This window comes from Lentinula edodes (genome assembly GCF_021015755.1).
Source record: "Lentinula edodes strain Le(Bin) 0899 ss11 chromosome Unknown C8R40scaffold_27, whole genome shotgun sequence".
In the NCBI taxonomy this organism is placed as follows: domain Eukaryota; kingdom Fungi; phylum Basidiomycota; class Agaricomycetes; order Agaricales; family Omphalotaceae; genus Lentinula; species Lentinula edodes.
This window is the reverse complement of record NW_025764333.1, coordinates 290,963-309,122: the sequence shown is the minus strand read 5'-3', so window position 1 is coordinate 309,122 and position 18,160 is coordinate 290,963. Positions and strand designations below refer to the sequence as shown.

The following is an 18,160-nucleotide window of genomic DNA, read 5'->3' as shown; positions in this document are numbered from 1 at the left end:
CGTGACATCCAGGACATTCAGGATGTGCCAGTGCAGCCACAGGCAGCCACTATGTTCTGTGAAATGATAAGAAAAGCCTTCCTCAGGGCCTTCTGTGTATTTATGGATGGGGCCAGAAGTTATGTCATTCCTACATAGGTCGTGGTGGTCAATACTAACCTAATACTAGGTGAAAACTGGCATGTTCCAACATGTCCCGAATTTCCTGAATGTCACGCATCTCAATATCCCGACACCAGCGACATTTCTATGTTTGGATGTCTCAATATCAACGACATTCCAGTGTCTCGATGTCCCGATATCAACGACGTCTTGACGTCTCGATGTCCCAACATCGGGTATGCATAACCTCGGCGAGGTTATTTTGAAAAACCTCATGTTTTTTGTTAAGTGAATATCTCGCAAAAATTTTAAATTATCTATGGGAGAATATTGTATGATTGTTTCAAATAAGCTCGGACTATGTTCCTCATGTTCACTGGTAGGTTATGTTACAATTATTTCAAATTTCGAGCAGCCAAAAATATTAACAAATTGTGAGGCACAAAGTCATTATTATATCCTCAATATTATTGGTAGATAATTCAGAATAACTGCACAATATGAACTTCATATTCTATAGCCAGCTATATGAGAAATATACAAACTTTTCGACATCCCAAAATCAGTCAATTTTTGGTAAAAATCTACGGATAATGGATGGATTTTGGAGGTGCCAAAACGTGTTCTTCCCCACAGTGTATATATAGCCGGGAGGGGAACTTTAGCGTGAAAGACCGGAACCATAGCCGAGCAAGGACAATGTTACATACTACAAATTATTAGCAGAAGATAATTATAAAACATTCGAATGAGCAACTATAAGGTGAGTATGGAGTATAGCTTAAAAAGTTATCCACGATTATCACTTTGCTTGAATCATGTCTCTGTCGCTTTCGGCATTTCGCCTTCGAGTGTCATATTTGAAGGAACAGGCTGCGGTGGAAACCGGAAATCTTGACTCGAAGAGCGCGATGACATCGTATCTTCGTCGGGGAAAGAGTCGAGTTTAGACGAAGGGCCGTTGAGGCCGGGTTTTACTTGTGCGATTTCTGCAAGTTCCTTTCGAAGCGCTTCAAGCTCCCGTTCGAATCTTTGAAAAATCACGTTAGCTGGGATTTTGTTGCAAAGGAAAACCTCTTTTGGACTCACTTCCTACCAAACACCTCGATATAGAATCCTCCACCATTCCATACGCTTACAGAAAAGATGGCAATGAGGAATGCACCACTCCAGAACGGAGACTTGTACAGTATAAACACAGCGGGAAGCTCTGTTATGATACTGTATACTTTTCAGGGAGGTCAGGAGTGATAACACTTTGCGAGGATTGAGAAAAACGTACCCAGTTGTCCGAACATGAATGACGGTATGCGTCCTTGAGGTGGGATTTTGCTAAGGGCCTTTCCGATGATGCTGCTTTTCGAGTTTAAGAGCCATGACATAGAGCTGGTACGTTGGCCGGATTCGATCTTCTTTCGGCGGTCGACGAAAACAAACTGCAGAATATTTGGCGGATATGGATGGAAACGCGGACAAGATAATGGCTCTGCAGAAACCTACCTTCCAGTAAAGGAGTTGCCAGATAAGATCTTGATTATCGTATAAGTAGAAAACAAGCAAAGTACAGCACGACATACAAATTCCTCCACTGAGTAAAAGCGCGCGCAAGGGGTTCAAATGTCGAAGTTGGTTCAGTGCTGGAAATCGGTCCTCAGCATTTGGGTAGTAGTGTCTGCAAATACTGCTCAGCATGTACCCAGTATTGGGAAAGGGATTTCACCAAACCGAATCACCGTGAAAGAAAACGGTGCGTAGATGTGAATGAAAAGACTGGTGACCTTGTCTTGATCATGGAATACTAAGCTATTCCTCCAGGTAATGACCGCACTGGCAAGGCTCCCATGGCTCAAACAATAACACGCGATGAACAGTGCGGGAGATTGAGGCAAAAGCCAAATGTAGATGAAGTTGAGTATATTGACATAGTAGCATAGGTCGAAGAGGAAATAATGCCAAGAGCGTTTCTTGTAAAAGTATACGCGAAGAGGAAGGAGATAAAGAGCTTGGACTGTGTACGCTATGTGTACCCATCTATGATTGATCAGTGTTGTAGGATCAAGCATTATTTTCGACTCACTGAGGTGCTAGCCCAAATAGCAAAGCCGATGATAAGAGAGACATGACGCCGAAGAAGAATGAAATCTTTTCGCGTGTGCGTACAACTTTTGCAGATTGCCACGAGCTAGCGAGTTGCATCATACGGGAAGAAACCTTGGAATGAATTGAATCAACCAAACCGGTGCGTACTAGAAGGCAAGCTAACACCACCTTTAGCTGAAAAGCCTTGGCCTCTCTTTCAAGGTTCGCTATTACATTTTCTCCAGGTGAAGAAGAGTTGCGCCTTCTCAGAACCTCATCCGCCTTCGATTTCAGTCTATCAGAGTGTCGCTGAAGTCGACGTTGAAGGAGATCGACATGTGAGCCAAGGAATGTCTCCAGAGTGTCTAGTGCATGAAGCCTTGAGCAGGATGAAGACAAAGTAATCGAGTTGTACGCACCTAATAAAGTGAACGCAGTGCTGCCGTCCACCATATCGTCGCGTCCAAAAGCGTCGGAAAAGTTATTATTTTGACTGTTTCCATCTAGAAGAGGAGAACTTGGGGCAGACATGATGTTTTAGGGAAGGGCTGTCTAGTTGTGAGATATATAAGAAAGCTATAGAGGGCGCCACCGTTGTTGCTTCTAGCTGAGTACACACTGCATTTGGTGAGTTACAACTTACTGTAAGTTCTCGCCAACGTGCGCGATATCCCCGTGGTAAAGTCGCACGTGAGCGAGATAATTGTCAGCCCCTATGAGTACCTGCATGACGCGCGCTCGGCTTCGGGTTCTACCCTCTAAACCACGGTAACATTCTGGGAACAGCGAGTCGTCGCTGTAGGAATACGAACCTTCTCTAGACCTCAAACTCCGTAGGCGAGCTGCTCTACACCACTTACACTCATCTTGTGTTAATCCCAGATATCATTTAGCGTGACGCCCACCAATTTCAGCGTTCAATATGTCCTACTCCCCACACGCAGCTGCCACCCAACTCGCGTCGGCCTTACGAGGATTCGACCATCTCTTTGCTAATGAGATTTCCTCCGCTAAGAGAGTGTTTGCCTCGGAAACTGATCCATTCCACCTTGTCGGTGCTGGCTGTCTCTGTTTTCTGGAAGCATCTCTGGGGTTAGAAACAAGTAAGATGAGTGAAGCTACCCGTCTTCTCGCCCTTGCCGAGGCTGGATCAAGGGCTGCACTCAAGACTGCCGCCAAATCTAAATCGAGAGCGTCAGCTGCATTTCCCCCTGGCCTCGAATACGAGATCGCAAATGCAGACACTGTGGTACTTCTCGGGATTACACACGCACTCAGCGAGTCTTATATGGGCTATTTACAATGCATCTATGCCATGAACTCTGCGCATGGAAAATTCAGCAAGTTGTACAAGACAGTGTTCCCAAACGGTCTCGATAGCCACACTACCCCTTCGATAACACCCTTTTCCTGGACCCCATCAGTAACACCTTCGCCGGCGGTCTCCCCTGCTATCACACCCAAAACATCATCTTCGAATCTTTCGCTTGAAACATCCGCATTTACCTCAAACTCCAACAAACCCGCCCACCCAGCTGTGAAGCCGTCCTTATCTTTCTTCAACATAGCGGGTAGGTGGGGCTCTGGATCTTCCTCACCAGCTTCGTCGTCAACCTCTTCCCTCTCGCCGCCCACGCCCAATGGTGCATTAAGTGTAGTTGAAGCAGGAAATCCGGAAGAGATTCAGAACTTGAAAAATCTTATCATAGCCGGGACTGCTTTTGGTGCGTTCTGCTATTGGCGCTGAGAATCCCCCCTGCTGATACTCAACAAAAAAAGGATTTGGATTATTCAATCTTGTCTTCTCGCTCCTGCCAAAGAAAGCCCAGTGAGTCAATCGTTAACTTTGGTCATTCTCACCTTGAATGTTGCGGAATAGATCTGTCGCTGGACTCTTCGGTTTCGCCCACTCTCGTCGTCTTGCACTTCAAGCGCTTGCTGTGAGTGCAGAGTATGCAGCTGAAGGTGAAGTACATGGTGTTTTTGCAGGGTATGATTACTTCGTTTCTATCAATTATTAGGTACTAAGGATCTTCGACCGTCAGGTTAGTCCTGATGACGTACCATGGAGTCGTCTTGCTTCTATCTGGATACCAAGCGGATGAGGCTCGCATCATCCGTGAATACGAAGGCGTGGTAAGAGGTATTGAGGCGCGTTACCCAAAGGGTGCACTCTGGATATTGAACAGAGTATGTGCCATATTATGTATTTTCCTTATGTTGTTAAATCATAGACACAGGCCAAAATCCTTCGTATGACATACGATTCAGAAAGTGCTATCCGTGTACTCAAAGGCGGACTGGAAGAGACAAGAAAGGACGCGGAAGGGGAACACAGTGAGGGTTTTAAACAGGCGGATACGCTGGTAAGCCCTTTGCTCCAGTGGTTGATCTTTTATGTATTCACATGAAAACTGGGTTTATACAGTTAGTATTCGAGCTCGCATGGATTTACCTCTCGCAGAGACACTATGTCGAGAGCGCAGAGGCGTTCATCAAATTAACAGAGCTAAATAGTTGGTCTCATGGAACATACTACTTCATCGCTGCTGGTTGCCATATATCGTTAGCTCATTCAGACGAAGTTTCACCTGATGAGAAGGAGAAATATCTGAATCAAGCTCAGAGACTTCTGGATGCTATTCCCAATCTGTTGGATAAGCGGAAAATGGGAGGAAAGGAATTGCCGACAGAGGTTTTGATCAAAAAGAGATGTATGTTTTGAACGTTTTCTATCTGTACGAAATCCTGACTAGTACAATAGTGGCATTCTACAAGGAAAAGCAGAAACGTCGCGGAGGAGACGAAGCAAAGTTTGCGGAATGTATACGGATCAGTCCCGCAGATGAATTGGGTATTTGTGAGTTTACAATTCCTGTCTTTCAACCATATATCTGAATCAACTTTGTGACCAGTTTGGAATACCCATAATCGAATTTCTCCTTCAATTGCAGAGGCACACATCAAAGACTGGTCAGTGCTTTCACCTCCCGTAGGCATCGACAGCCCTTACATGGCACGTCCACCGCCTACAACGACGCCAGATCTAGATACGCCAGACGAACTGGCTCTTCGTCTTTTACTGCTAGGAATTGCACACCGCTCTATTGGCTGCGTCGGAATAAGGATAAAAAATAACAGCCCCGCGTCGACTGAACCCGCATCTTCCTCTTCATCCTATATCGATACCTCGGGCGCTGCACCAGAGTCCATTGTAGAATCTACCTCTTCTCTATCCCTCTTCGAGGAACTCACTCCATACGCTGACAATGCTTCTGCGTGCCTCCGTGCATCTCGCGAACTACTCTCCGCAGCTCACGCTCTACAATCTTCAATCAAAGTTAGCACCTGGATCGGTGGATTGGCAATGTTCGAATTGGCGGTTCTAGACCTGAAGGAGGTCGAAGTCGAGGAGAACAATGAGAAAAATGGCAATTCCATAAATCCAGGACTATCGGCTGATCTGAAGAACAAATGGAAAAAGGCCCTCGAGTCTGCTCGTATCAAGCTCGACGCAGCGATGGCTTTGGCCCCAAACTCGGTTGATTTATCAAGTCGACTTGATAGTCGGGTTGTCATGTTAAGAGACGAAATTGGAATGAAGGCGGAAATGCTCGGATTCACTGCTTGATGCTCTTTGCATTCACGATGGCATATAAGTACATACAAGTTATCTTATTCATTAATATCATCTGCCCCTGCGTTACGAAGACACCAAACACAGTGTAGAACGAATCTGGATATGTAGAATCTGATGCACTAGACTTGTCCTATATCATTAATTTAGCATTATAGACTATAGTATGCCTTGGACGACGTTCTCGAGGAGTGGACACAGTGTAAAAGACAGTAGATGAGCTCAGCCAGCAAGGGGACACAAATGCCGTGGCTGTAGGTACCCCCTGACTGAATAATCTCAGGTGAAGTTCCATTCGCTTTCCAACCCATAACTACGGTCAAGTATCTGACGGATGTTGTATGAATGAGTTGTGTAGCGTTTATTACCTTCAGCGCAAGTGGTGGTGGTGAAGGGTGCTTGAGGTAATTGGAACATATTGTTGCATTCATTATTCTGCAGATGGGTTTTGTTTCACAGATATACATGGATCTATTGAAGTGATGGGATGGTAGTGGTACAAGAAATTATAAAATAACCTGAGTACAGATAGTATTTACAAGTGTTGGTACGACCGGATATACACAACATAAGTTGTAATACAATCGGCAGACACACAGAGTTGTATGATAGAACAACCGGAGCATTTACTTCTGAGCCAGATCCAAAACGATTCGGCCTGCAATCTTCCCAGCCTTCATTCCTTCGTAGACGTTTTCTAGATCTTTCAAGGGTTTCGTGGTAAAGTGCACTTTGACCTGACCCCGTGCAGCGATATCTATAGCTTCCACGGCATCCTGCCTGTTCCCCACATACGAGCCAAGGATGCTGATACTCTTGAACACCGTAAACCAGATCGATGCTTCTAAAGTGGCTTTCCCAGGTAGACCCACTGCCATAAGAGTTCCTCCGGGGCGAAGGTAGTCGACAGCCTGTCTGTATCCTGCACCGGAAGCAGAGGTAACGACGGCCGAGTGTGCACCTCCGTTGGTGATCGATGTGATCTCGGATACGATATCTTTGCACTCCATAAAATCAATCCATTTTTCTGCGCCTAGTTTGAGGCACAATTCTTTTTTGGCGTCACCAGTGTCCACGGCGATGACACGAAGGCCACGGACGCGGGCATATTGTACAGCTGATATTATTAGGAAACGTCCGTGTGAGCTTCTGTGGAATTGAAGAGAGAAGTAGCATACCGAGATGTCCTAGACCTCCTCCTGCACCTGGTAGAACAATCCAGTCTCCAGGGCTGGTCTGGCTGTATTTTATCGCGCGGTAAACTGTCACACCCTACGCAAATGCGATAAACCAATGTATATCGCGAGGCAAATCAAAATGTTTACTTACTGCGCACAGGACTGATGCTGCCTCGTCGCTAGGAATGTTAGCGGGAATAGGGGTGACGTGGTTGACGAATGAGACAACGTATTCTTGGAAAGTTCCGTCGACAGTAAAACCGCTGAGTTTGGCTTCCTTGCAGTCTAATGAAGAGGAAGATGAGAACGATTTGGCTTTTTGGCGAGCTCTTTGCTCACTCTGTTCTCGGCCTTTCCTACAGTCTTCGCAGTTTAAGCACCTTTTGCACCGCAGGTGAGCGTGATGTTTGAGAAGAATAAAATGAATACGAACGAATCGGCAAGCCACTTGATACCAACACGATCACCGAGTTTGACCGGTGAATGAGCAGTATTATTGCCGATTGCGACAATGATGCCGACGCCTTCGTGGCCTCCGATGAGGGGCGTTTTAGCAGGAATTGGCCAATCTCCGAGCGCGGCATGTAGGTCAGTATGGCAGGCACCTAGAAGAAAACAAAATTGTATTGGCTCATTGATTATGCAGATGAATTCGAACAAAAGATGTACCAGAGCAGTCAAGCTTGACCAGGCATTCTCCGGGGAGGAGCTCTTCCTGGGATTTGACCGGGAATTCGTGGTCGATCCGTATGTCCGCACCGCTGTGATCTACAACAGCTGCAGTTTGGAACTTGGGAATAACGAAGTTAGCCATTGTAGAGAAGAAAGTCAGAGAGGTAGATGTTTAATCTGATAACAGAGACATCGCAAGCTGGGGTATTTATAGGGAAGTCTAGATTGAGCCGGAGAGGGGCATCAATGTGATTACGTAATTCATACGCAAAATACTCATTCCAGTGAATTCAGTCCAAGGCCCAGATTGTGGTTAGAGCCTGGTTAGAGCATGGTCACCCGCTTTCAAATTCCATTAGTTAGAGCCTTGAAGCCCGTAGCCTTGTTTGAAGGAGCTCAAAGGCCAGGCTTCGAATCAAAAACAACGCAAGGCTAGAACAACAGCCTGCACATTCTAGAACTTTGGCCCGATGGTTTATCCGCGGGGTCCCGCATGCAGCCGATCTGCACCGACCGCAACGAGCTCACATAGGAGACTAAGGTCATGAGACTCGATATCTCTCGATATCGTCCATCGATACAAGTGCTTTACCCCACTTTACCTGGTAGCAGCTGGTAGCCGGAACTCCTTCAGCCTAATGATGACAGCGTGCAACTTTCGACGAGATACTTATCTTGTTTTCGGGCCTATCATACACAAGGAGTGGTATCCTGTGATCACTCATATCGAGCAGAAAGCAGAAAGGTATTACTCGGTGCTTGACATTTGACAGAGTTCGACATGACTGTACAGGAGAAGGAATAAGTATACCCAAATATTTACAAGAACAAGGAAGCGGAAAATCAAGTAAGTTGCAACAAGCTTCCATCGCCTATCGGCCCTATTGCCTCACCGAGCTGCGGGGTAGGATCTACAGGTGTAGGTTGAGTTCCCTGACCCGTAGTGCCCAGCGAAGCACCATTGGCTGCGTTGATAAGAGTTTGAGGAGCAGCAACACCCATCCCTTGGAACTTGGCAATCTCTCCTCTAACGTATTCCAAAGACCTCTTGATCCCAAGTCTTTCTTGTACCAAAGCAAGCCTAGCACTTTCCAGACCTTTCCTCTCATCTTCCAAAATCTCTTCGAGCTCTTCGAACTGCGTCATCTTCAGTTCCAGTTTCGTCAGTGTGAGATTGACGAGCTTGGAAAGGGAGGATTTTATTTGCTGGTCTTCAGCGGAGGCAAGCGACGCAGCAGCTTTCGCAGAAGAGTTCAGTGCTAGATGGGCAGCGCGGACGACCTTGGAGTGAGGAACACTGTGCTTTGACGAGGAAGGGGAGGGAAGGTTTGCGGAGGTAGAGGATGGATCAACAGACATACGATCTGTTGGAGGACGATTTGTCTCTGTATCCTCATTGCTATCTTCGACCATTTTGTCGTCCTGTTTCTCAGAATCTGGCCCCTCCGCAGCAGTCGTCTTGGTGTCTGTCGTTTCCACCCCTTCAGTTACGTCTGCGACGGGTTTTTGGTCATCTTTGTCGGTTTTTATGAGTTCGTGTAGTGCGGTCTTCGCAGCCTCGGCCCCAACGCTTGGTGCGACAACACCTGCTAAGAATGCGACAACACTCATAACAGGATTATCTGCTTGCTCGAAAGGTACGCGCCCAAACCTGAGGGGACCCATAGACGCTTCGGAATCCAAGTATGGATCTTCAATAGGAAGTGCGATAAATTTCTGTATACACTGCTGTGCGGTACGTGTGCCAACGTGTTCCTGCACCTTGCTCCAATCATCGTCGTACATTTCTACACCTTCAAGTAAGAGTAACACTTCTTGATCTGTCCAGTCATCATCCGTACTCCCATGTACCACAGCACGGGAGAGCTTGACAAAATCACCACTGAACATGTTGGACGGAAAGCGACCCTCCAAGTAGCACGGTGCACATATTTCGAAGTTCTTCTCCTTTAAGTGGTGATATCTGACTGCAGAGCAGTCGGATCCACAAGTATCACAGGTATAGAGACCCTGTGTTCGTGAGCCGTTAGTGCCATTGATGCCATTGGCAAGAGTAGTGGCTTCGGATGCAGAAACCGGCCGTGAAGATTTGTTGGTGGTCTGATATATAGAATTGCGAAGTTTCAAGGATGCGGAGGTAGATGAATCGGTGTGTTGGGAAGCGGAATTGACGCCATTAACGGCAGCAGCGCCAGGGTTGGACGGACGAGTCCCAGGATGCAATGACTGAAGCCCACGAGGTGTGTCAAGGATAACACGGAAGTGACCTGTGAATGGAGGTGCTAGAGTCGCGGGGCGAGTTTCTGGGTCAACCTGGACAAGAAATTGGTATGGGGAATTGTTCTACGATATAGCACATACTTGATAGTTAATAAGCCCCCACTGCTCTAAAAACGCGTGCACACGCATGATGGCACAAACGTCTCCTGCAAGGTTCCGGCGACATGCAGTAAGAGTTAGGTATTCTGTGGGCCTTAGACGATATGTGTTAATCATGAAGTCGCGGTAATCCTTGTATATCGCTGGCGTTTTGGATCTGTTTCTTGAGTTGAAGAACTCGGGCAGAGCGCGCCTTTCGACCGGATGGATTTTAGACATGTCGAACCAGGCAGAGAAGGAAGGAATAATGACTTCGTGAGTCTGCGCAGCGAGATACTTTCTGGCCTGTTCCTCTAGACGCTGCCGAGTAGCTTCCAGCTGTGCCGGATCTTCGTCGTCGTTGTCGTCTCCAGAATCACCGTCGTCGTCCGCGCCGTCTGCCATAGAAATGTCGCCTCCATCGTCATCCTCCGCGTCGGCTTTGAGAAGCCTGACGCGACCGCCTGATTCCGGTCGAGGCTCGGGTTCTCCTTCTGGTGGCAGATTGCCAATCTCCCCAGCAGAAATTGGCTCCAACTCACTGCGTTTTCCGGGCGCAGTTTCAGGGTCTACAGGTGTCGCATTTTCTGACATTCTCGCCCTCTTCGCGTCACTTTCTTCTGAAGACGGGGAACCGGTTCTCTTCTCCATATTTTTGATTGTGAGAGACTAGAGTATATTTGATGGTTATCGGCAGGCCAAACAAACGAACATCGGCACAGCTTTGACCATACAAGCACTCAAAAACAAGCCTTATTGAAGAACTTTTGGTTAAAATAACATTAAGTATTGCAACCTCAGTACTATACAATAAGCAGAAGTAGTCCGATGTCAAAAGAGAGCAGGATGTGGGTGAGAAGTCCATATTATTTTCAAAAAAAACTCCAGATTCATCGTACTGAGTCCATTAAGCCTGGTTTCCAATCGCTGATGATCGGAGGAAAACGTGAACAAACTGGCAGGTGGAAAAATCGTAGCCATAGTCCTCGCTGAAGCTGGCAGGTTTGAATACGAGGCCCAATTGCAAACTATTGTCAGTGCGATTACAGATGGACCAACTGTCAGATGTGCCTTCGGCTGCCAATACCGGGCCAGGAATAGGACTACCATTGGGATCAGTGTTGACCTGAAATGAAGGCGTATAATCAAAATCATATCCTTGGTACGAAAATGGATCGCAACGCACCAGTTCACAATAATCCTCAGCAATTCCGGCCAAAGTGGAATTTTTGGACAAGAAGAAGGGGAGAGGACCGCCATCCTCAGTGCTTTCGGAGATCCAGTTTCTGGTCTGGTCATTGCCATCAGGATAACCTATTCCAACCAATCCTGAATTATTGAGTTGGAACAGGTTCCCTACTGTGACTCCGGCATAATCAGCAGGCTAAAGAGCTGTGAGATGCAAGTATAAAAAATGAAGAGTTATCTGACGGACCGCTAAGAAAGCGGAGTCGACATCCCCTCCCGTCCCGAAGGTGCTCATCGCCAGAGGTAATTCGACACCGGTCTCGTTGTATTGGGCCCACAACGAGAAGTAATCGGAGTTAGTGCTGATGCCGTTTATAGGGAAATTACTGCATCCATCGTCTCGCTTGAAAATCGCAGCACCCACAGCACTGGAGGAGAAAGCGAGAAGAGATGAAAAGATGACAGTGGCAAGCATTCTGAACGTAGGCGGTTAGGAATGAAGCGATGAATTGAAGGGGTGTTAAAGATTGGGGGGACAGAAAAATACTATTAAGTGGAGCTTCGCCTACTTATATACCTCACCTCGCTAACCCTGTCTTTACCGTAACCATACATTCAGTATACAGCCAGCCGAGTCGAAGTCTTGGCTCGGCCCTACACAGCTGCAATAGCCATGACGAAAGTTTATTCAATTTTGGATGTTTGGCTTTGCGTTTGCTTTGGGTTCTTCGAGGGTCTTTGTCGGTCGTAAGCTTTACTTCTACATCCAAGCTGTCAGTAGTGGCGGGTTCGAAACGCTATGGCAATGCGATATGTTATCCGGCGTGGCAACCCCGAACAAGCCCAGTCTTGTTGGGGTTCGAATCCCGACGCGGGAGTGTGGACTAGTGTGGCACGAGAAGGCATACATACAGGTATACAGTTGAATACTACGACTGCGACTTAGGGGGACGCTCTGGGGGCAAGGGGTAGGAGTGGATAGATAGGTGGACAAGATATACATAGTGGCCCGGTAGTGGCCTGATTTCTAAATTCTGATCCATCCATGACAATGCGAGGGCAGTGACATGTATATCCTGTAGCACAACCGACCTATGATAAGAAACGAGATCAAGATAGATAGATTTTTACACGAGTACATACATATGCATACTCATTGATGCTCAAATCCAGTGCTCGAGTTCTTACCTGCAGCATAAAATACTCAGAAGCTTTTAGCTGAGTCTTTGTGTTCTGGAAATTGTTTTCAATGACCCGCGTTATGCAAGATGATGGATTATTTACTGTAAAAGAAAAGCAGAGTACCTGAGAGTACCTATGAGTGATTAAGTTCTAAAATTCCGAGTCGAATCCACATGTTTTCAATGCGCGAATAACACACGCTAAACCAGTCCCCAACACCAGCCCAACAACAGCGCGCAAACCTGTATACTCAAAAATATCAAAAAATAACGCAAGCCATTTCACAATACCGGCACCATTGCTGCCAGTATGATACGTCCCACAGACGGCATTATTTCCTCTTGGTCCACTACTCTCAGCATACTCAATCTCAAACGGTAATCGTACAGTGGGCTGTAATATGGAAGCATAAGAGGACGCTGCAAGCAACCCAGAGGTAAAACCATCCTCGTGGAAACCGTATTTGAGGTAAGCACCAGCGTAAGAAATATTGCGTTTGTCCTGAATTTGGGACATGAGGTTTTGCGCTTGAACGGCCTAGGTGACTATTTTCAAAAGTACTTCGATTGGATGCAACAGACAATCGTACCTTCCCATCTAGAACAGGATGTTCGTAGCTGTGACATCCAAAATTCGTTGCAGGTTCGAACGGAGGATTAAGAGTGACTAGGACAGGTCCGTGCTCATCCTCTGAGATGTGTTGAAGATCGTTCATGCCATCTAAATGAAATATAAGATATTTATAGTAGGAACTGTGAAGTCAGTAAACGTACACGTTCTATTTCGAATGATAAGTATCTTTCAATCGGTAAAAGTATACAACTCACAAGGAAACCTTGTCACTATTAGCTTTCCGTATACCCTTTTCGTCCACCTGGGAGTACGTCAAGTAGTTCCAACAAGACCAAGCGGATCGAGCTTTGGGCATGAGCTGAATATCATTGTGAACGACGACCGTATTCCTGTTCCATTCAAACATTCCGAGAATTGTCTCTTCGTCTTTAGTCACGTCCCCTCCTGCGCGCAGGATCGAGAGGGCAGTATCCGAATGGCATGCAAGGATTATATGATCGTAAGTTGATGATTGTCCAGAAGCAGTGGTAAGCTCTACCGAAGACCCGCTGTTGCGAATGGATGCGATAGGAGTGGACAAATGTAATTGAGAGTCCGGGAGAGAAGATAGAATCGTTTTCACATATTGATGACTACGAGAATGTAAAACAAAAGTCCAGATACGTGCAATATTGTGGACTCACCTCCCTCCTGGAATTGTAAGCCACGAAGGTTTTCCGGTGACCTGGAGGAGATGATGGTTGTGCATGAACTGTATCAGTGTGCGCGCAGGAAAGTCTAATGCGCATTTATCTGGAGGAGTGCTCCAGATTGCCGCAGTCATTGGCTGAACGTCGTTAGAAAAGGATGGGGAAACATTAGACGACTACTCACGATAAGATAGTTGTCCTTGAAAGACTCCGAGTAACCTTCCTTGTTCAAGTATTCCCCGATGGAGATTTCTGTTACATCGACAGTGCCGCTATTCCATTGTGCTACAAGCCTTTGCGCCGAAGCATTGAAGCGCAGGACATCATAGAGCATCCTCCACATATTCGGATCTATTAGCCGTCGAGGCTGGCAGAACACGGTGAAGATGGTATCTCCAGCCCATTCAAATTTACCATGATCTCTCGATACGCTGAAAGTCATTTCTGTGGGGGCAATTGGTATGTTGGGATAACGCTTCAAGAAGCGCAGGAAGTTTGGATATGTGCATGGGTTGAAGACAATCTAGAGACGACCATTAGATGAATGCTGAAACAAGGTTCACAAATTGTCACTAACGAATCCAGAGTCCACATTTACGCCTTCCTTAGAGGGGAAATGGACGGTGTTCGCATGACCGCCAGGTCGGTTGTCGGCTTCGTATAAATGAACTTCATGTTGACTGTGTTCATTCAAAAGCTATCTGTCTGTCAGACCCGCATAAACACGAACAGAAATCAGGTAATTACCCAAGTGGCCGCCAATCCAGAGACACCGGAGCCAACTACAGCGACTTTCATGGTAAAGAGATAAGGGAGAATTTGAAAATGGATGATAGTTGCCCCTTTTCATGGTGTTCTTGGTGACCGTCGCCAGTGTGCAAATCATTCTAAGTCTTTGTGTTGTGACCTGTTGTGACTTATGGAAAACTTACGAAGGAATAATATTTCCCTTTATGAAATTTTTCCGTCATAAGTTCTACGCAATACTGTACCTCTATGTACAGTTACAACCGTCACGTGTGCGTCACGGTCCCCATCAAGGCGACGAGCCCCATTTCGACCGTGACATGGGCGACCGTTAATATTTTAGTCCATTATTCCGAGAGGCTTGGTTAGTGCTGTGGGCATATGATGATGAGGGGAATCTGTGGTCAGAGACAGGAAATTTCAGGTAGCAGTCTTGTAGGAACCAAATCTATTATTTTAGCAATTTTTTGATGTCACGGTCGGAACGAAGGCGACAGGCTTAACTTTTACCGTGACATCACGGTAAAAAGGCGACACGACGAGGCCTCCGTGACCGTGACCGTCGCAACTGTACATAGAGGTACAGTATGTAGAGCTTACATATTAGCAACACGTCGAAAACTTTTTGAAAACGAAAAATGAACAGTCATGCTTTGATCATGCTACAGTACTGACATTGTGACCACATCTGCAAAACATGGATATTCGGCTAAGGGCTGAGAGCAGATCCCAGCAGATCCCAGTACCGAAAGCACTGAGAGCAGGCTGCTCTGAGTGCTTTCACTGCTGGGAAATGCTTTCAACTGCTTTCGGACCCTTAGCCGAATATCCAGGTTTTGCAGATGCAGAACTCAAGAATGTTCCGCCCTCTACCCTTTGTAACAAAGTTGCCCAGCCTCCGGTTGCGCTATAACGATCCATACGTGTAGGCCATCAAAGCCTGTCATATTCGTGTACCCTCTCCTCAAAAAATCATGTCGTACGAGCAATTACTAGAAGTTGTACAGTACTGAGTACATAGAATAAGACAAACCAATGCAACTTTGTCTAATGCTGATCACGTCCTCGTCACACTTTTCGACTTTATCCCAGGATCTTTTCGACGTGGAGCAACTTTTCGACGTGCTGCTAATAAGCTCTAATCTTATGCTTTTAGCTGCAAATTTCCGAATAGCCGAACAGACATTGTGTAACTTTTCCACGTTTATGATCCGGATCGAATGCTACGCTATGGTACGGTCATTGGTCAAAAGTCCTTCCTAGTTGTGCTGTACATATAATATGCATACATGATCTAGATACAATTTTATATCATCCTCTTCAGCAGCGGTCATTATTCTATAGCTTTGATCCAAACTGCGACTCTGTTACACCAGCACCCATAGCAGCTGTCGACGATACACCTCCGGTTACTGTCTTGAGTAGGTTGTCTGCATAGTCGGCTCCACTCCACTGTAAAGTATATCAATATCGATTTGGAGGTGAAGATGCGCTGGCGTTGAACTCACCTTTTGATGTGTAAGTACGTCGGTACCAAGTTCTCTCTCCTTTCGCTGAATAAGCTCCACGTAGGCTTTCATACCAGTTTTAGCGTATTCTTTCGCGAAGAGATCAGATATGTATGCGTTGGAATGCAGACCACCAAGCGTGATGAATTGCCAGACAAATCCGAGTTTACCCTATGAATGCATCAACAACGATTATGGATACACAGAATAAGAAATTCATACCAGCTCCCAGACGTACGACTGCATGTCCTTCTCATTAAGACCGGCAGCATCCCAATTAAATGAAGGTGATAAATTGTATGCAAGCCAGTGTCCCGGATACGCTGCGTGTACTCCGGCTGAAAATTGCTGAGCCTGCGACAGGATGGGCTTCTTCGTTTCCATCCACAATAAGTCGGCGTAGGGCGCAAACGCTATTGCACGATGAATAGCACATTCTGTTCCTCCTTGGTATCTGTAGTACCCTTCCCGCGTTCGTGGGCTGTCCCAATCCCAATAAGGGACGGACTGCAGACCAAACTCCTTCTGTGCGATGACTACCGCATCAGGATAGGAAGACTTTGAAACCAGCGCAAGGAACTTTTTCACGGTCGCGTCGTTCTTGCCTTCCTTTGCAAGCGCCTGAGCCAGAGTGCTAGAGAATACCTGGAGGTTGGCAGCAGCCATCCATTTGTCTTCGATTGCTTGAAGTTCATCTCCAACTTTCCCAGCCCGTTCAGCGTCAACCATAACTTTGTTCAAGGGAGGTAGAGATGAATTCGTACAGCCGAGTATGAACGGGTGATCTCGGTCATCAATATTGGAAGTGATGAGAGTAGCAGCTTCGGAGTCTGTTCGTGCAACAGCGAGGTTTTCGACACCAAGGATATCGTATTGAAGCCGAATGGCAACAAGTCTGTTGATATGTTCGGAGATGGGTACGAGCACCTTACCAGCCATGTGCCCGCACTTTTTGGTACCAGGTGCTTGATCCTCGACGTGAATACCAGCTGCGCCCTTCTCGACAAACAGTTTAGTCAATTTCATGATGGCGGTCAAGCCTCCATGACCAGTATCCGCATCAGCCACGATAGGTCGGAGATAATCAATAGCAGGGGTTTTAGCTAATTCCGAGTCGGACATGTTGGACCGTGCTTCTCGTTGTTTACGGTCATGGAAGAGTTGAGCCATGAACAAGTGTTCAACCTTGTTGGGGACTGTGTTTGAAGGATAATCTTGATATTCATCAATTAGCGGGGCGGGTTTTCCTTAGACTGATTGACCAACTTACCTGCGAGATCAGGACCGGGTTCATTGGTGCTAGACGCCGTACTGGATGATTGCCAGCCAGAAACGTATACAGACTCTAGATATTTCGCCATTTGTGTGACCTGCACGGGATCAAGGCTTGAGAATGATATTAGTGGCAGGTAACATGATTGCGATTAGAAATGAACTTACGCTCCGTACGTATGAGAGGGAGTTCCGCGTTTAGCATGCTCACCGAGCAGAGCAAAGAATTTTTGGGCTAAGATGTTGGATGGATATTCAATTTTGATAGTACCACGTTTCGAAACGACGTCGGCCGCAGTATAAGGTCGTGTTACTCGTGCAAAGCGGGGACTCTAGAAGATGGATGGATGTTAGATGTGGAAACAACCCGTATATGAAGGAATGACCTTCCACCATTGCTCCACCTGCTTGACCTCCGCTTCAAATGCAGCGCGTTCGTTTGACATAGTGGATATCCAGTAATAGTAATGGCAGTGGTGGCGAGGTTGAGCTCCCGCGCCAAGGCCTCTCCTCCGTATTTATGTATAGCTCCTGTCCTAGTAAGGGGCATGTGATAATTCCTCGGAACTCGATTTGGAACCCGCTTTCAAAGGAAAAGAAATTTCCGACGGAAGCCCTGTTCATTGCCCCCTCTCCGAAATCCGCTTTCATGTGGAGTTACACTGGGGTATTTTCGTCCCGCGTCTGTTTTGCGGCGAATGGTAAAGTTTCTGACAAAGGACCGCATTGAAAAGTCACGATAAAGCCCAGGTCATCTACATCGTGAGTCAAGGTAACTGCTTACGCCTTATGTCCACAGAGTTACTATATACTGATCATGGTCTCATGGTCCTTGCTTTATAGACTTTCCGCAGACCTGCAGACTGTTCAGACACTCGGGGTGCGGCAGAACAAGACGGGAGATATATGTGACGGCGGCAGGCCGGCGGGAGCAGAGAACGGATCCCCGTGCGTCTCGGAGACCGGTTCTAGAGC

The 18,160-nt window shown here is 46.7% G+C and overlaps 7 protein-coding genes across 7 annotated transcripts; 1 reads left to right on the top strand and 6 right to left on the bottom strand.

Moving 5' to 3' along the window:
* Positions 1-833: 833 nt before the first annotated feature.
* On the bottom strand, positions 834-2,893 carry C8R40DRAFT_397033 (uncharacterized protein). The gene is made up of 9 exons (XM_046234924.1): positions 2,601-2,893; positions 2,371-2,546; positions 2,180-2,313; positions 1,828-2,133; positions 1,680-1,774; positions 1,603-1,631; positions 1,385-1,538; positions 1,192-1,330; positions 834-1,132 (listed from the first exon to the last, which is right to left on the bottom strand). The coding sequence occupies exons 1-9, from the start codon at positions 2,710-2,712 to the stop codon at positions 919-921; spliced, it is 1,359 nt and encodes a 452-aa protein (XP_046084283.1). The 5' UTR covers positions 2,713-2,893; the 3' UTR covers positions 834-918.
* Positions 2,894-3,103: 210 nt separating this feature from the next.
* Positions 3,104-5,812, top strand: C8R40DRAFT_1050713 (uncharacterized protein; the record flags this gene model as incomplete). The annotated part of the gene is made up of 8 exons (XM_046224655.1): positions 3,104-3,905; positions 3,961-4,009; positions 4,061-4,171; positions 4,227-4,371; positions 4,422-4,547; positions 4,610-4,895; positions 4,946-5,041; positions 5,097-5,812. The coding sequence occupies 8 exons, from the start codon at positions 3,104-3,106 to the stop codon at positions 5,810-5,812; spliced, it is 2,331 nt and encodes a 776-aa protein (XP_046084282.1).
* A 632-nt stretch (positions 5,813-6,444) lies between these two features.
* On the bottom strand, positions 6,445-7,810 carry C8R40DRAFT_1050657 (chaperonin 10-like protein; the record flags this gene model as incomplete). The annotated part of the gene is made up of 6 exons (XM_046224648.1): positions 6,445-6,935; positions 6,997-7,090; positions 7,148-7,281; positions 7,336-7,376; positions 7,430-7,601; positions 7,666-7,810. 6 exons carry the CDS (start codon positions 7,808-7,810, stop codon positions 6,445-6,447), a joined length of 1,077 nt encoding a protein of 358 aa, XP_046084281.1.
* Positions 7,811-8,511: 701 nt separating this feature from the next.
* Positions 8,512-10,677, bottom strand: C8R40DRAFT_1161775 (SWIRM domain-containing protein; the record flags this gene model as incomplete). Its single annotated transcript, XM_046230167.1, has 3 exons — positions 8,512-9,981; positions 10,030-10,424; positions 10,488-10,677. The coding sequence occupies 3 exons, from the start codon at positions 10,675-10,677 to the stop codon at positions 8,512-8,514; spliced, it is 2,055 nt and encodes a 684-aa protein (XP_046084280.1).
* A 128-nt stretch (positions 10,678-10,805) lies between these two features.
* Positions 10,806-11,832, bottom strand: C8R40DRAFT_396943 (uncharacterized protein). The gene is made up of 4 exons (XM_046234923.1): positions 11,697-11,832; positions 11,462-11,515; positions 11,213-11,410; positions 10,806-11,152 (listed from the first exon to the last, which is right to left on the bottom strand). Exons 2-4 carry the CDS (start codon positions 11,507-11,509, stop codon positions 10,934-10,936), a joined length of 465 nt encoding a protein of 154 aa, XP_046084279.1. The 5' UTR covers positions 11,510-11,515; positions 11,697-11,832; the 3' UTR covers positions 10,806-10,933.
* Positions 11,833-12,415: 583 nt separating this feature from the next.
* Positions 12,416-14,577, bottom strand: C8R40DRAFT_396941 (FAD/NAD(P)-binding domain-containing protein). Its single transcript, XM_046234922.1, has 8 exons — positions 14,406-14,577; positions 14,236-14,355; positions 13,843-14,181; positions 13,653-13,795; positions 13,224-13,601; positions 13,170-13,174; positions 12,986-13,116; positions 12,416-12,933 (listed from the first exon to the last, which is right to left on the bottom strand). Exons 1-8 carry the CDS (start codon positions 14,454-14,456, stop codon positions 12,547-12,549), a joined length of 1,554 nt encoding a protein of 517 aa, XP_046084278.1. The 5' UTR covers positions 14,457-14,577; the 3' UTR covers positions 12,416-12,546.
* Positions 14,578-15,743: 1,166 nt separating this feature from the next.
* On the bottom strand, positions 15,744-17,631 carry C8R40DRAFT_1050644 (isocitrate lyase icl; the record flags this gene model as incomplete). Its single annotated transcript, XM_046224646.1, has 6 exons — positions 15,744-15,857; positions 15,914-16,084; positions 16,136-17,127; positions 17,184-17,299; positions 17,354-17,517; positions 17,572-17,631. 6 exons carry the CDS (start codon positions 17,629-17,631, stop codon positions 15,744-15,746), a joined length of 1,617 nt encoding a protein of 538 aa, XP_046084277.1.
* Positions 17,632-18,160: the final 529 nt, after the last annotated feature.